General features: G+C 46.7%; 3 protein-coding genes across 8 annotated transcripts in view; 1 reads left to right on the forward strand and 2 right to left on the reverse strand.

The window, feature by feature from the left end:
* Positions 1–17479, reverse strand: part of LOC134492100 (zinc finger protein 271-like) — a 226221-nt gene that overhangs the window by 97772 nt on the left and 110970 nt on the right. The gene's annotated exons all lie outside the window — the stretch shown is intronic.
* LOC134492131 (zinc finger protein 239-like) lies at positions 1233–3566 on the forward strand. The gene is made up of 2 exons (XM_063296301.1): positions 1233–1311; positions 1690–3566. Exon 2 carries the CDS (start codon positions 1934–1936, stop codon positions 3080–3082), a length of 1149 nt encoding a protein of 382 aa, XP_063152371.1. The 5' UTR covers positions 1233–1311; positions 1690–1933; the 3' UTR covers positions 3083–3566.
* The window catches only part of LOC134492171 (zinc finger protein 850-like), a 73705-nt gene continuing 68146 nt past the window's right edge, over positions 11921–17479 (reverse strand). Inside the window, exons 2-3 of one of the 4 annotated variants that reach the window (XM_063296355.1) lie at positions 16082–16086; positions 11921–13112 (exon numbers count right to left, since the gene is read on the reverse strand). In XM_063296355.1, the coding sequence (XP_063152425.1) occupies positions 12036–13112; positions 16082–16086 (1082 nt within the window). In that variant the 3' untranslated portion in view covers positions 11921–12035. Of the gene's footprint in view, positions 13286–16081; positions 16087–17479 lie in introns of all 4 variants that reach the window. The other 3 variants (XM_063296354.1, XM_063296352.1, XM_063296356.1) reach the window with 3 other exon arrangements.

The raw sequence follows: 17479 nt of genomic DNA on the forward strand, positions 1-17479 counted from the left end.
ACCAACTGATTTGCAAAACGTTCTTCTATCTCCTCTGCTTGGTTGGGTGGCCTTTAGTGCACCCCTATGGCAGTGTCAGCTCTTTTTCCCCTAATATTTACCCAAATGTCTCCAAGAAGGCATTCATCCTTGATACCATGTATTTCTCTGCAGGTGTAGTAATTCTTTACATACAATATAAGTCCTCCTCCTCTTTTGTTGGGTCCGTTGCTTTGGAACACGTTATATCCTTCTATTAGTAGATCCCAGTCATGGGTTCCCTCCCAGCAAGCTTTTGGAACTCTTACAAGAAAATACCATAATGCTCCTTCCAAACTTTTGGAGGAAACCATTTAATGACAGGGTTTAAAACAGCTGTTGAATTAAATGAAGGTGCCTTTTATCAAGTCAGACAGGACACTTTCAGGAGGGATGTCTCAGAACTGGACGAGGACTTTCAGTGTGGGTCCCCGTTGCTGTTAGGCGAGGCCCTCCTCCCAACTTCCTGCTGACTTCCAACAAGTAAAGTCACTGGGCACACTGGCAGGAAGTCGCAAGTCCTGGGCGGCTGGCAAGCAAGCTGGTAGGTGGGAAAGTGGCTGCTGAGGGGGAAGCGTGGCTGGGCCCGGGGGTGGCTGACGCCGGGTGCAGCAGGGTGCGCCAGCGGCTGCTACGGCACTGCCGCGCTGCGGCTCAGTGAGTGGGCATGCACTGTGGACTCTGGCTGGGGGAGTGCTGTGTGTGCGCACGGGCGATGGAGTACAGATCCATTGCCGGCTCCTTGAGAGAAATACTGGCATGAGTTGGAGCGACTTGCAGGAGTGCAATTGTGACTGCAGAAAACAGAAAAACTCCCACTTCTTGCGTCTTGCTCAGTTGCAGTGGCGATGAGTGCACCCTTGGGAGACCCGGAAGGTTAGGGATAGATCGTCATGGAGAAAATCTATCGATGTAGTCGCCGGCAGTCGAAAAGGACTCGATGGCACAGAATCAATGAAAAATCTCGCCAGCGCCTTAGGGTACAGATCGTACGAGTGTGTACTTTCAGCCTCATGTCGCTAGATGGCGCTCCAGGAAGAAGCAACCCCCTCGCCTGGAAAGCTGTCAATCCAGTAGCGGCGTCTGTGGTTGCTGAGGGCCGACATCCAAGGGGAGGGGGAGCGGGGGAGCTGAAAGAATAGAGTACTGGCTTGCTAGAGGGGATGTCGGAGGAGAGGAGGAGGACAGAGGAACTTCCTGTTCCGGCTCCTGCCTGGGAGGAGAGCGGCGCGGCGCGGAGGAGCGCTCTCTGGTCTTCCCGGGGTTGGTCGGAGGAGCAGCAGCGGCCGGAAGGTGAGCGGAGGACGGGTGGGAGGAGAGTCCGGGAGCGAGCGGGGCTGCCTCGTTTCCTCCGCGGGGGGGGGGGAATCCGATGAGCATCTCCGCTGCAACATGCCAGCTGTGTGTGTTTCTGTGATTCTCTCTCTCTGCACATACGTGTATGCGTACAGTCTATCCCCAGCATTTGCAGGTATCTTTGATGATAACCCTTTGCAGTGCTCAGGATCTGTGACTGAACCAAGCCAAGAAGTGAATTTCATCATCTGCACTTGGCTCTCCCTAGTCTTCTGGGTGTCAAATGAATCATCACGAATGTTGAGGTTAATCTAGCCTTTTGGCGCTTTTGCTTTTTCATTGTCATGTATGCTTTTTTTGTTCTTGTTTTCACAGGTTGTGCAGCCGGTTTATAAACAATAATTAAACTGATACTTTCATGTGAATCTTACAGACGAAAAGGATGCCAATAAGAGCTTTCTCAACAACTGAGAATTAGGAGCGGCATTAAAAAGGAAACCAAATCAAGGCAACAATCAAAATTTAACAACTTCCTCCACAGAACCTCAAAACGCTTCTTCCCCAGCAGGTGACAGGCGAGGGAGAGAAAAACAGGAAGAGAGTTTTGAGCTGGAAAAAAATGAGTATGTATGTGGAACTCAAGGAAACATTACCTGAAAAGCTCAAGGGGGACAATTTGCAAATTCAGAAAGAGAGAGAAATCTGTGGGATAAGCAGAGACTGTAGATCACGGCTGATTATTCACAAGAGGATCCACGCCAGAGAAAAGCCATACAAATGTTCCGAATGTGGCAAAAGCTTTACTTGGAACAGCTCCCTGGTGATACACCAGAGGACTCACACAGGAGAGAAACCGTATGAGTGTCCAGTTTGTGGGAAAAGTTTCAGTCAGAATTTCGGCCTGGTAATACACCATAGGACTCACACAGGAGAGAAACCGTATGAGTGTCCGGATTGTGGGAAAAGTTTCAGTCAGAATTCCGGCCTGGTGATACACCATAGGACTCACACAGGAGAGAAACCATATGAGTGTCCAGATTGTGGGAAAAGTTTCAGTGTGAAATTCATGCTAGTGAAACACCAGAGGTCTCACACAGGAGAGAAACCGTATGAGTGTCCGGATTGTGGGAAAAGTTTCAGTCGGAATTCCAGCCTGGTGATACACCAGAGGACTCACACAGGAGAGAAACCATATGAGTGTCCGGATTGTGGGAAAGGGTTCAATCTGAATTCCGGCCTGGTTACGCACCAGAGGACTCACACAGGAGAGAAACCGTATGAGTGTCCGGATTGTGGGAAAAGTTTCAGTCAGAAGTGCAGCCTGGTGATACACCACAGGACTCACACAGGAGAGAAGCCGTATGAGTGTCTGTATTGTGGGAAAAGTTTCAGTCAGAATTCTGACAGGGTGAACCACCAGAGGACTCACACAGGAGAGAAACCATATGAGTGTCTGGATTGTGGGAAAAGTTTCATTCGTAAATCCAACCTGGCGATACACCGGAGGACTCACACAGGAGAGAAACCATATGAGTGTCCAGATTGTGGGAAAAGTTTCAGTACTAGGTCTATCCTTATAGAGCATGTAGGTTTACACATGGGAGAGAAACCATTCAAATGCGGAGACTGTGGACAGTGCTTCACAAACAATTCCTACTTTAGCAGACACAAGAAAATGCACAGGAGGCAGAAGATGCTGAGTGTAGAGAAGTTTGAATTTCACTTCTCATCTACCATTGGTCATCCAGCTGAAAAATTAAGTATTTAATTTCTGGCCTGACTCCTTTTAGTAAAATATGTATCAGTATTAGACATGAGTGAGGAGAGAAAAAAATGGAAAATGTTAGTTTGAGAAAGGTTAACTACATGTACCTGGCTATCAGCAGAAGTTTCTGGAAATGTACTTTTGCAGAAATATTGCAATTGCTGCAAAAAGGATTTTTGGAGGTGGTGTTTGCATATTGATCATCATAGATCCTAGAAATGTGACATGCAGAATTTCACCCTTCAACCGGGGTTTCCTCCAGATTTGGAGTCCCAGATTTTCCCAGCCAGCATACCCTTTGCAGAAAATGTCTGGGAGTCATTGTCAGTGTTTCTGGGAGTCCCCAGTAAGTGGCTGCAGGTCCTAAAAGATATAATACAAAAAATATAGGCGCACTCAGATTTTAGTTAGATTGTGGCTCAAATATACTTGGAGTTGCCTGCTTATTAGCCTTTGATGGCTGGTGGGTGGGACATCATTGTTGCATCCCCTTTGGTGGAGATGGGAGAAAAAAATTGCACAGTGGAAAATATTTTCTGTCTAAAAATGCATTGTGCAAGAACCATTGATAAGTTTTGAGAAGGAAAGAAACTGGGTAGTGTCAGCACTGCTGTGACTGTGGGGCCCAGGTAAGGCAAAGCTCCTTCCCGAGACATGGGAGATGTTTCCATTTCTTTCACTCCTCTCTCAGGGCTTCTTTTTAAGTTTTCCCCAAAAATCCCTACAAGTAAAGAGAGGAAAATTATTTGGAGCAGCAAAGTGGCATTTACCTATGCAGATGAATGATTTTAATTTTGCTGAGTCCGGAAGACTCCAGAGTATTCCTGGTTTCTTCATTTCAGGAACCAATTCAGAGATCAGGTTATAATCCTTTCTTTTTCCTAGTGGATCACTTTGCATATGATCCCTTTGCAAGAAGGACACTCAACAGCCAGGACCAGGCCGCGGTGTGGAGGAAGCCAGAGGCTCTTTTGGCCGGAGCCTCAAACTCCGAGGGGCTTCAAATGTAAACCTCTGCAGAGTTGTTAAACTTTAAGATATACAAATTACGTTTAATTCTCTTTTCCTTCCTCCTTTTCCCACCTTTTTTGGTGCCGTATTTTTGTGCACACCTGTTATAACGTCCTATTTTATTATGTGTAGGAGCTGAAAATGCTTGAAATGGTTCAAAACCCTCTGGATCTTTGAGGGGGCCGTGCGATAATGCAAAATCTTTCATTCTTAAACAGAATTTAGGATCCACCCCAGTGAGGACAAAGTATACTTAGTGGCCACAGAATACTGATGTCTTCGGGGAATAAAATGGGACAATAGGACAGAGGGAATGGAATGACTTGGAAGAGGCCATGGCTGCCTGGATTTATGGCAGATCGTCTGTTTCTTTTGATTACCATCCTGCAAAGACTGCATATTTTTTCTTTTGGGAGATGTCTCATGCGTACACCCAAACCCCCAGAAGGCAAAAAGTGGGGCAGTGGGTATGAGTCTGAGGATAACGTTAACAATAATTTATCTCATGCTTAAGAATTAAGCGTGGAACAGAAAGAAAGGAATATTAATTGAATTTGAATATGCAAAGATACAAAGTAGACCCGTTAAAACTGAAACTGGCAATAGTGCAATACCCAGCAAGTAACCCCTTTAGAATAAAAAGAGTAGATAAATTAGACCCCACAAAACCTAACAATACATTACTGTTAAAGTCAAAGCCAGAGGAGCTGGTACCCAGAGACAGGCCAGAAGACGCAAGTCCCCAATCAGAGGAACACTCCATTTCCCCAGCATAAAAGTGTCAAGCTCGGATCTAAAGACAAGAAAGATCTGTCATCTGAAGAGTAGGGCGGACCTACTAAATCCCAAAAGGCTGCAGCCTTGAAGTTGCTGTCAGAGCAGCAGGAATAGCCGAATGCGTAGATTTTGTGGGACATCTCTGGTATACGAAGAGCCTGTCTGGTGGTGTGGTTCAGGCCCCAGGCTAGAAACCAGGAGAGACTTAGGGGTTTTTATTCCTTCAAATCTATATTTTGCAGCGGTAGAGTGGCAAAGTTATGAGCCAGCTTCCACATTCACCAGAAATCCTGAGGGGGGAGTCCCTCTCCCAAAGCTTGTATTCGCGACCCTATAAGCAGCAGGGAGCATCAGTGCAGAGCGGATTGGTGACCAGAGAGAGGTGCCAATGGGGGCAGAGAGGAAGATAACCTATGGCTGTTGAAACCTCCCTCAGCGCTAAATGCTTGGTCTACCTTAAAGTCAGTACTATTTAGTGGAACACTTGTGAGGTAATTTGCCTCAGATTCATTGTTATTAATAAAATTCAATTAACTTTGATCATTGTGGAAGCGTTTCTGGTTGGAACAGGACATTTTGGTCCGTTGATGTACTGGTGCAGAGAAATGCCTCAGAAGATTTAAATTAACACCTCCCCTTCAAAAATCACCAAACTGGACCCTCAAACATGACCAAATGTGTATTTAAAATAATGGGATAAAATAACTACAGGAAGTCCTCACTTAAGAACTGTTCGTTTTGTGTCGCTTCAGACTTCAACGGTGCTGAAAAACCAACTTATGATCGGTCCTCACACTTACGACTGTCACAGTGTCCCTGTGGTTCCATGATCACGATTTGGGTGCTTGGCAACCAGTTCGCATTTATGACCTTCACACTGTACCATGGTCATGTGATCGCCACTTTCAACCTCCCAGGCCAACTTCTGGCAAGCAAAATCAATGGGGAATGGAGTGATTTATTTAAAAAATTATTTCTGGCAACACTCTTGCAGTGATGAGCAGAGACCAAACAAAAACAACTCTTTCTGAGCCCTCTGGCAGTGAACTAAAGGACTGTTTATTTAGTTGAATCCATTCTTAATTTTTGACGCAAGATAGGGGAGACTGTTGATAACAGGTGAACACTACATTGCAGGGAGGGATATATTGAAGGAATCAGAGGGAGAAGTGCATTTTTCAAGGAATTACTGGGGTCAAAAGGTTGAGAAAGGCTGGTTTGGAGTGTCCTGATTAAAGCTTTGGGAGAAGCACCCTGCCCGCAAGATTTCTGGTGAATGTGAACACTTGCTCACAACTTTCTAGCTCTGCCAGTCCCTGCAGTTTTGTTGGCAAGGCTTTTTGGAAGTGGTTTGCCATTGCCTGCTTCCTAGGGCTGAGAGAGAGGGACTGGCCCAAGGTCACCCAGTTGGCTTTGTGCTTAAGGCAGGACTAGAGCGTCTCCCGGTTTCTAGCCTGGGGCCTGAACCACTGCACCAGACTGGATCTTCTTACACCGGATACTCCCCACAAAATCTACCCTTTCCTGCTACTCCAACAGCAAATTCAAGGCTGCAGCCTTTCAACATCTAGTCCGACATCTTTGCAATTGTTTTATAGTGTGTTTTATATGAAAATCTTATTATATATTTATTGTTTTATATTGTAAACCACCCAGAGTCCCCCCGCTTGGAGGAGATGGGCGGTGACAAATTTGATAAACAAATAAATAAATAAGCTCCCTCTTACCCTTCAATTAACAGATCTTTTTTGTCTTTAAATCTGAGCTTGACACTTTTATTCTGAGGAAATGGAGTGTTCCTCTGACTGGGGACTTGTGTCTTCTGGGCTGGCTCCGGAGGCCAGTTCCTCTGGCTTGTATGTTGTGTCTTGTTTAATTTGGTTTGATTTTTAGTAACTAGAAAAGCCAGCTTGAGAATTAAATGTAATTTGAATATTTTATTAAAGTTTAACAACTTTGTAGAGGTTTACATCTGAACCCACTCGGAGCTTGTGCCTAAGGCCAAAAGAGCCTCTTGCTTTATCCCCACCCCTGGCCTGGTCCTGGTTGTTGTGTGCCCTTCTGCAAAGGGATCATATGCAAAGTGATCTACTAGGGAAAAAAAGGATTATAACCTGATCTCTGAATTGGGTACTTAAAATGAACAAGTCCTGAATTCTTTGGTGTCTTCTGAACTCGGCAAAATCAGGATTGTTCAACTGCATAGCTAAAATGCCATTTAGCGGCTCCAAATAATTCTCCTCTCTTATTCGTAGGGATTTTTGGGGAAAACTTAAAAAGAAGCCCTGACAGAGGAGTGAAAGAAATGGAAACTTCTCCCATGTCTTGGGAAGGGAGTTTTGCCTTACCTTGGCCTCACGTTCACAGGACGCTGACACTACCCATTTTTCCCTCCCAAAAGCCATGAATGGTTCTTACACAATGCATTTCTAGAAATGAAAGATCCTCCACTGTGCATTTTTTCCCTCACAACTCCACAACCAAAGGGGATGTAACAAAAGGATCAGCCTCTTGGCGCTGCTTTCACACCAGCCAACGAAGGCTAACAAGCAGGCACCTCCAAGAGAACAAGGTCACAGCAGGGACTGTTCCTAAACCTGAAGGTCCTATACTCAAACCCACAATGCCTTTTCTCCTCAACTCAATATTCCTGCAGCTCTTTTCCATCATGCGCAACTGCAAGACAGAACAACCTTTCCATCTGAAACTTTACAGGGCTTTTGTCATTTCACCAACGTCACAAATATATTCTCTCATAAAATCTGAGTGCTTCTATCCTTTTTTCATTTATATTTAGGACCTGCAGCAGATTACTGGGAAGTTCTGCTGATAGCCAGGTATGTGTAGTTGGCCTTTCTTAAATTAAGATTTTTCATTTTATTCTGACCTCCCTCATCTCTAATACTGAGATATGTTTTATTAAAAAGAATCAGGCCAGAAATTCAATACTTAACTTTTCAGATGTATGTGCAATCGGAGATGAGAAGTTAAATTCAAGCCTTCACTATATTCAACACCTTCTTCCTCATGTGGATTTTCTTGTGTCTGCTAAGGGAGGCACTTCGACTAAAGCACTGTCCGCAGTCTGGGCATTTGAATGGTTTCTCCCCTGTGTGTAAACCTACATGATTTATAAGGATAGACCTAGTACTGAAACTTTTCCCACAATCCGGACAGTCATACGGTTTCTCTCCTGTGTGAGTCCTCTGGTGTATCAGCACTTGGGATTTCTTACTGAAACTTTTCCCACAATCCAGACAAGATATGTACCCTAAGGCACTGGCAAGATTTTTTCATTGATTCTGTGCCATCAAGTCCTTTTCAACTCCCGGCAACTACATCGATAGATTTTCTTGATCGATCTTTACATCTATCTATCTCTAACCTTCCGGGTCTCCCAAGAGTGCACTCATTGCCACTGCAACAGCAAGATGCAAGAAATGGGAGTTTTTCTGTTTTCTACAGTCACAATTGCACTCCTGCAAGTCGCTCCAACTCATGCCGGTTTTAGCTTTTTCTTCCAAGGAGCTGGCTATGGATCTTGTACTCCGTAGCCCTTGCACACCCACACTTCCCTGCCCAGACTCAATAGTGCATGCCCACCCAATGAGCCACAGTGCAGCAGTGCAATAGCAGCCACTGGCGCACCCTCTTGCACCTGGCATCGGCCAACCCCGGGCACAGCCACGCTTCCCCCTCAGCAGCCACTTTCCCACCTACCAGCTTGCTTGCCAGCCGCCCAGGACTTGCAACTACCTGCCAGTGTACCTGGTGACTTTACTTGTTGGTAGTTGGCAGGAAGTTGTGAGGGGGTCCTCGCTTAACGGCAACGGGGACCGCATACTGAAAGTCCTTCTCCAGTTCTGAGACATCCCTCCTGAAACTGTCCTGTGGATTCCCCCTCCTCCTCCTGATTGTGCCCCCCCTCAGGATTCAATTGCCCTCCGGCAAGATAGATGCCCACCTGGCACTTCCGTACCCCTTCTCAAGGGCTGTGTGTTTGTGTGGATTCTGCAGCACAGGCATGCACCAGGGGCTGGAGACCAGGAAGGGCAGGGGGTGGGGCAGGAAAGGGGTTCGACCCTCTTTTTTCCTTTTCCTCCCTCCCTCCCCCTGCGCATCTCTCTCTCCTCTCCAGGCCGAAAGGAGAAGCTCTCTGTGTTTAACCCCTTCACTTAAGATGGGCGGGAGGGGGGGCGATGGGGCTGAGCAATGACAAAGTCCGGCAGGACGGGAGCATCCCCATCACCACCCCCAAGAAAGCCAAAGGATCAAAAGAAATTGAGATTGAGAGTGAAAAAGAAAGTTGCATGCACTAATCTGCTTTTATAGCTGCCAATTAATAATTCATCTCTATGGGAGATGGGCGAGACAGTCCTGCAGGTGCCCTCGGACTACAACCACCACCATCCTCCACCCCTGGCATTTTTGGCTGGCGATCCTGGGATATGCTCAACCTCTAACCCCAGACAGTGTGTCAGGAGGAGTCTGTGTCATGAGTACTGATGGCGAGCAGGAGGGGGCCTCTATCCAGGGGGGAAAACGCATGCGTAGTACTGAGGAATTAAGCAGCCATTCAAAGAGACACAGATCAGACCCGCCTTAACTTTTGGGGTTTATCTGTCTGGGTTTTCCCACGCTTCGTCAGTTTGTTAGGATTCTGTCTTATGTAGCAGTAATAAACACTAGAGACCTACTCCTCGTCTCAGCGTGGTTCCTGACTGTTAGGACAGTCTGTAGCACCTTCCCTGTCCCACCAGTTGCATTCAAACGCCTGGCTCAGTCTGAAAAGCTGCTCTCCGATGCCTTCGGCTCTGGGGCTGCCACAGACTAACTCGGTTCTCCCCAGAACATGCCGAGAGTCCCTTCTTCCGCGTAGGACGGTCGCTCTCCTGGCTTCCTTCTCCCATTTTCAGGGTTTCCATCTTTAAAATGGGGCTGCACCCTAAAAACAAGCTGATGCCCCTTTTCCACCGGTAGAATCCAGTGGCCCCAAAGGTGAAATGACATTCGGCCCGGGGACCGTAGGACTCCACCACAATGTTCCATGTCACATCTCCAATCGAGCGGAGGGAATTCCATGCAACACCCTTTCCCAACCGGGATCAGCAATAAGGGAAAAACCTCACATGGGAACATTTTCTCTATCGTTAGTTGCACTAATTTGCAGAGATTTCAGATGGGGAGGGATCGCAAAAGTCAGGAGGAGAACACAAGGTACAGTATTAACATCCGGTTTGGTTGGCAGCAAGGTATTTAGTGCTGAGAGAGGTTTCAAACAGCCATAGGTTATCTTCCTCTCTGCCCCCACTGGCACCTCTGTCTGGTCACCAATCTGCTCTGCATTAAGGCTCCCTGCTGCTTATAAGGTCACGAATACAAGCTCTGGGAGAGGCCTTCTTCCCTCAGGATTTCTGGGGAGTGTGGAAGCTGGCTCATAACTTTGCCACTCTACTGCTGTAAAATATAGATTTAAAGGAATAAAAACCATAAAAAGGTAGGAAAAAGTGGAATGGCTCCTTTAGAAAGAAATAGAAAAAAGCCCACTAAAGAAGCTTTTTGTTTGTTTAATCACAAGAAGGGAACACATCATAAAATCAAGAGTATATTTTGAATAGAATTCATACATCTTCAGTTAACACTGCAGAACCAACAATGAAATATGGGGAGAAATTCAAGAATGGGATGAGAGCAAGACTGGTGGTCCTGAGCAGGGCTTCTATATCTGTATCTTCTAAGAGAAAAGTCCCGACTGCAGGATGGATCTTTGTATAAATGCACGGACACCATCCATATCCAAGAGGATGGAGCCCTAGAGTGGGCGATGCCCCCCAAATGGCAACTTTGCAAAATAAATCCTTAGGGAAGCAAGCGTTTGCAGCTCCTGCCCATAACAAAATGGGACGTCATAACAGGTGTGCACAAAAAAAAGGCACCAAAAAAGAGCAAGAGAGAGGAAGGAGAATTAAATATAATTTGAATCTTTTAAAGTTTAACAACTTTGCAGATCTTTAAATTTGAAGACACTTGGAGCTTGAGCCTAAGGCCAAAAGAGCCTCTTGCTTCCACCCAGGAAGTTTCAAAATCTGAAGGCTGCAGGAATAGAACAAAATATATAGATATCAGGTACCAATATATTAAAGATCTGATAATCAAAGGTGAAATCATGTAAAAATATTGTGAATCAAGAGACATGATTGCTGATGTTTTAATGAAGCCTCCTGCTGCACCAAGACACAGGGAATTACTAGAATTAGTCTGCAGCTCATTCCTTAGCATAAAAAAGGGGAGTGTCGGTATTTGTTTTCTGCCAGAGAAATGCCAGATATCCATGGTAACAAATCGTTTTCTTAAGTGTTGGCAGGGTGAATAGGTCAGGCTTAATTGTTCCCAGATTGGGGTGTGGAAAAGAATGACCTTATGTGGACAGCCATCACTTGAAACCAGTTCCTTGCTTAATTTTGCATTTAAATAAGCAAGCTCTGCCAGAGCCAGCCCTTGCTCTTCTCCTGGTTTGCAGCCTCTCTTTCCTGCTCAGCATATTTGGATGTGTGTGTGTATTTGTAAATATGCTCTATTGTATTTAAGAAGCTTTTTGAGCCCTTCCAGGACTCTGGATGAGGAAACTGTTTGTGTTTATGCTTTGCTTAAATACAATTACTTTTGCTGAAATGCCTGGCGTCTTCCTTCTGATCTCTCGGGCCAAACGCTTTACAGCGCTCTGCACAAACTCCAACACAAACAAGGGCACAGCAGGGGCTGTTCCTAAACCTGAACATCCTACACTTAAAAACCACAACGCCTATTCTCCTAACCTCAATACTCCAGCAGCTCTCACCCATCATGTTCAACTGCAAGGCAGAACAGCCTTTCCATCTGAAACTTTACAGGGCTTTTGTCACTGCCATAAACTTCCATAATATCTTCTCCCATAAAATCTGAGTGCTTCTATCCTTTTTTCATTTATATTCAGGACCTGCAGCAGATTACTGGGAACTTCTGCTGATAGCCAGAAACTGTAGTTAGCCTTTCTCAAACTAACATTTTCCATGATTTTCTCTCCTCCCTCACCTCTAATACTGAAACACGTTTAACTAAAAAGAATAAGGCCAGAAATTAAATACTTAACTTTTCAGATGGATGTCCAATGGGAGATGAGAAGTTAAATTCAAGCCTTCACTACACTCAGCACCTTCTGCCTCATGTGCATTTTCTTGTGTCTGCTAAAGGAGGCACTTTGACTAAAGCACTGTCCGCAGTCTGGGCATTTGAATGGTTTCTCCCCTGTGTGTAAACCTACATGATTTATAAGGATAGACCTAGTACTGAAACTTTTCCCACAATCCGGACATTCGTATGGTTTCTCTCCTGTGTGAGTCCTCTGGTGCGTAATCAGGCCGGAATTCAGACTGAACCCTTTCCCACAATCTGGACACTCATATAGTTTCTCTCCTGTGTGAGTCCTCTGGTGTATCACCAGGCCGAAATTCTGCCTGAAACTTTTCCCACAATCCAGACACTCATACGGTTTCTCTCCTGTGTGAGTCCTCTGGTGTTTCACCAGTCTGGAATTTGAAATGAAACATTCCCCACAATCCAGACACTCATACGGTTTCTCCCCCGTGTGAGTCCTGTGGTGTTTCAGCAGGTGGGAATTCTGACTGAAACTTTTCCCACAATCTGGACACTCATACGGTTTCTCTCCTGTGTGAGTCCTCTGGTGTATCACCATGTTGGACTTCCGACTGAAACTTTTCCCACAATCTGGACATTCGTAGGGTTTCTCTCCTGTGTGAGTCCTCTGGTGCGTAACCAGGCCGGAATTCAGACTGAACCCTTTCCCACAATCTGGACACTCATATGGTTTCTCTCCTGTGTGAGTCCTCTGGTGTATCACCAGGCAGAAATTCTGCCTGAAACTTTTCCCACAATCCGGACACTCATATGGTTTCTCTCCTGTGTGAGTCCTATGGTGTATCACCAGATCGGAATTCTGACTGAAACTTTTCCCACAATCCGGACACTCATATGGTTTCTCTCCTGTGTGTGTCCTCCGGTGTATCACCAGATTGGATTTACGAATGAAACTTTTCCCACAATCCAGACACTCATATGGTTTCTCTCCTGTGTGAGTCCTATGGTGTATCACCAGATCGGAATTCTGACTGAAACTTTTCCCACAATCTGGACACTCATACGGTTTCTCTCCTGTGTGAGTCCTCTGGTGTATCACCAGGTGGGAATTCTGACTGAAACTTTTCCCACAATCTGGACACTCATACGGTTTCTCTCCTGTGTGAGTCCTCTGGTGTATCACCAGGGAGCTGTTCCAAGTAAAGCTTTTGCCGCATTCGGAACATTTGTATGGCTTTTCTCTGGCGTGGATCCTCTTGTGAATAATCAGCCGTGATCTACAGTCTCTGCTTCTCCCACAGATTTCCCTCTTTTTCTGAATTTGGAAATTGTCCCCCTTGAGCCTTTCAGGTAATGTTTCCTTGAGTTCCACATACATACTCATTTTTTTCCAGCTCAAAACTCTCTTCCTCTTTTTCTCTCCCTCGCCTGTCACCTGCTGGGGAAGAAGCGTTTTGAGGTTCTGTGGAGGAAGTGGAAAAATTTTGATTGCTGCTGTGATTTGGTTTCCTTTTTAACACCGCTCCAAATTCTCAGTTGTTGAGAAGGCTCTTATTGGCATCCTTTTCGTCTATAAGATTCACATGAAAGTATCAGTTTAATTATTGTTTATAAACCGGCTGCACAACCTGTGAAAACAAGAACAAAAAAAGCATACATGACAATGAAAAAGCAAAAGTGCCAAAAGGCTAGATTAACCTCAACATTCGTGATGATTCATTTGACACCCAGAAGACTAGGGAGAGCCAAGTGCAGATGATGAAATTCACTTCTTGGCTTGGTTCAGTCACAGATCCTGAGCACTGCAAAGGGTTATCATCAAAGATACCTGCAAATGCTGGGGATAGACTGTACGCATACACGTATGTGCAGAGAGAGAGAATCACAGAAACACACACAGCTGGCATGTTGCAGCGGAGATGCTCATCGGATTCCCCCCCCCCCCCCGCGGAGGAAACGAGGCAGCCCCGCTCGCTCCCGGACTCTCCTCCCACCCGTCCTCCGCTCACCTTCCGGCCGCTGCTGCTCCTCCGACCAACCCCGGGAAGACCACAGAGCGCTCCTCCGCCCCACTCTCTCCCCAGGCAGGAGCCGGAACAGGAAGTTCCTCTGTCCTCCTCCTCTCCTCCGACATCCCCTCTAGCAAGCCAGTACTCTATTCTTTCAGCTCCCCCGCTCCCCCTCCCCTTGGATGTCGGCCCTCAGCAACCACAGACGCCGCTACTGGATTGACAGCTTTCCAGGCGAGGGGGTTGCTTCTTCCTGGAGCGCCATCTAGCGACATGAGGCTGAAAGTACACACTCGTACGATCTGTACCCTAAGGCGCTGGCGAGATTTTTTCATTGATTCTGTGCCATCGAGTCCTTTTCGACTGCCGGCGACCACATCGATAGATTTTCTCCATGACGATCTATCCCTAACCTTCCGGGTCTCCCAAGGGTGCACTCATCGCCACTGCAACTGAGCAAGACGCAAGAAGTGGGAGTTTTTCTGTTTTCTGCAGTCACAATTGCACTCCTGCAAGTTGCTCCAACTCATGCCAGTATTTCTCTCAAGGAGCCGGCAATGGATCTCATACTCCGTCGCCCGTGCGCGCACACAGCACTCCCCCAGCCAGAGTCCACAGTGCATGCCCACTCACTGAGCCGCAGCGCGGCAGTGCCGTAGCAGCCGCTGGCGCACCCTGCTGCACCCGGCGTCAGCCACCCCCGGGCCCAGCCACGCTTCCCCCTCAGCAGCCACTTTCCCACCTACCAGCTTGCTTGCCAGCCGCCCAGGACTTGTCGTTGCCTGTCTGCACATCATTTCCCCCCAGGATGCTTTCCCTTGGTTTACTTCCTGCTTCTTGCAAATGACATTTTTGTTCAGTTTGTGGGAAAAGTCCCTCACGGAATAAATTTGACGAAGTCTTGAGAAGCAGCAAAAAGATTTTATTAACGTTCTTGCAAGGACGGGTGCCCAGCCAAAACAGGCACACCCCTTCACACAAAGCACGCAGTTTCATTCCCTACTCCCGGCCGTGAAATCCCTCCTCCTGCTCCCCATTGGATAGGTACTTGGGAGTTCACAGCCTATGCGAGATCCCTTTGATTTTGCAGGAAGTCCCGCCTTTGTTTGTATGTCCCATTCCTCACTTTTTACCTCCCCCGGTCCCCTATTTATTCTTTTCCTTATAAGGCAGCTGGCCCCCTTGGAGTAAGTAGGTCAGGGTCTTGTCTGACCACAAAGTTCGCTAGAACTGGTTCTGAGCATATTTTCAGCACCGGTTAGGCAGCTTATTTCCTTTATACCTGCCCTTATGGAGATACAGTCTCCTGTTTCCCCTAACCGCATATCCCACATCCTCAATATACTGACAAGCAAGCCTAGCTACTAGAAAGCAAGCTTCAGTTGGCAAGTTACTGAAAAAGCAAGTTCTGTTCTATTGTAGGCCTTGCAAAAACAACATCGCTATCCTGCCTTTCTCACAAGTTGCAGTGGCGATGAGTGCACCCGTGGGAGACCCGAAAGAACAGGGTAGGGACAGAGCTTCAGGGAGAAAATCCATCGATGTGGTCAACGGGAGTCGAAAAGGACTGGAAGGCACAGAATCAGTGCAAAACCTCCGCCAACGCCTGAGGGAAGAGAGCTGACGAGTGTGTTTTTCAGCCTCATGTCGCTAGATGGCGCTCAAGAAATTAGCAACCCCCCTGCCGAGAAAGCTGTCCATCCAGTAGCTGGGTCAGTGGTTGCTGAGGTCCCACATCCCAGGGGAGGGGGAGCGGGGGAGCTGAAACAATGGAGCATAGGATTGCTAGAGAGGATGCCGGAGGAGAGAAGGAGGGCAGAGGCGCTTCCTCTTCCGGCCCCCCCCTAGGGGGAGAGCGGCGCAGAGGAGCGCTCTGTGGTCTTCCCGGGGTTGGCCGGAGCAGCCGCCGCCGGAAGGTGAGCGGAGGACAGGCGGGAGGAGAGGCAGGAGCGAGCGGGGCTGCCTGGTTTCCTCCGCGGGGGAGAATCGGGTGAACAACTCCGCTGGAAAATGCCAACTTCGTGTGTTTCTGTGATTCTCTCTGTGTGCACGTGTTTGTATGTATACAGACCACTCCTCCCACATATGCACCGTTATAGATTCTCCTGCCACTTGGACTTTTTTACTTTTTACTCCCATTTATATTTATTGATTAGAATAATTTTATATTTGTATATTTTATTTTATTGTATGGCTGTTGTTTTAATTGATCATTGTAAACCACCCAGAGCCCTCTGATGGGGACATATTGAATAAATAAAATAAAGCCTCCCTTTCCCAACCAGGATCAGCAATGAGGGGAAAAAAACCTCGCATGGGAACACTTTCTCTATCATTAATTGCACTAATTTGCAGAGATTTCGGGTGGGGAGGGATCGCAAAAGTCAAGAGGAGGCCACAAGGCGCAGTATTAATGTCGGTTTGAGCGGCAGCAACGCATTTAGCGCTGAGGGAGGTTTCAACAGCCATAGGTTATCTTCCTCTCTGCCCGCATTGGCACCTCTCTCTGGTCACCAATCTGCTCTGCAGTGATGCTCCCTGCTGCTTATAGGGTCGCGAATACAAGCTTTGGGAGAGGGACTCCCCCCTCAGGATTTCTGGTGAATGTGGAAGCTGGCTCATAACTTTGCCACTCTACCGCTGCAAAATATAGATTTGAAGGAATAAAAACCCCTAAGTCTCTCCTGGTTTCTAGCCTGGGGCCTGAACCACACCACCAGACAGGCTCTTCGTATACCAGAGATGTCCCACAAAATCTACGCATTCGGCTATTCCTGCTGCTCTGACAGCAACTTCAAGGCTGCAGCCTTTTGGGATTTAGTAGGTCCGCCCTACTCTTCAGATGACAGATCTTTCTTGTCTTTAGATCCCAGCTTGACACTTTTATGCTGGGGAAATGGAGTGTTCCTCTGATTGGGGACTTGCGTCTTCTGGCCTGTCTCTGGGGACCAGCTCCTCTGGCTTTGACTTTAACAGTAATGTATTGTTAGGTTTTGTGGGGTCTAATTTATCTACTCTTTTTATTCTAAAGGGGTTACTTGCTGGGTATTGCACTATTGCCAGTTTCAGTTTTAACGGGTCTACTTTGTATCTTTGCATATTCAAATTCAATTAATATTCCTTTCTTTCTGTTCCACGCTTAATTCTTAAGCATGAGATAAATTATTGTTAACGTTATCCTCAGACTCATACCCACTGCCCCACTTTTTGCCTTCTGGGGGTTTGGGTGTACGCATGAGACATCTCCCAAAAGAAAAAATATGCAGTCTTTGCAGGATGGTAATCAAAAGAAACAGACGATCTGCCATAAACCCAGGCAGCCATGGCCTCTTCCAAGTCATTCCATTCCCTCTGTCCTATTGTCCCATTTTATTCCCCGAAGACATCAGTATTCTGTGGCCACTAAGTATACTTTGTCCTCACTGGGGTGGATCCTAAATTCTCTTTAAGAATGAAAGATTTTGCATTA

This window comes from Candoia aspera, chromosome 2 (assembly GCF_035149785.1).
Source record: "Candoia aspera isolate rCanAsp1 chromosome 2, rCanAsp1.hap2, whole genome shotgun sequence".
NCBI classification, from domain to species: domain Eukaryota; kingdom Metazoa; phylum Chordata; class Lepidosauria; order Squamata; family Boidae; genus Candoia; species Candoia aspera.

Bases quoted from the DNA above. Each gene is read 5' to 3' on its own strand.
- LOC134492131 (XM_063296301.1), top strand. From the start codon at position 1,934: ATGAGTATGTATGTGGAACTCAAGGAAACATTACCTGAAAAGCTCAAG.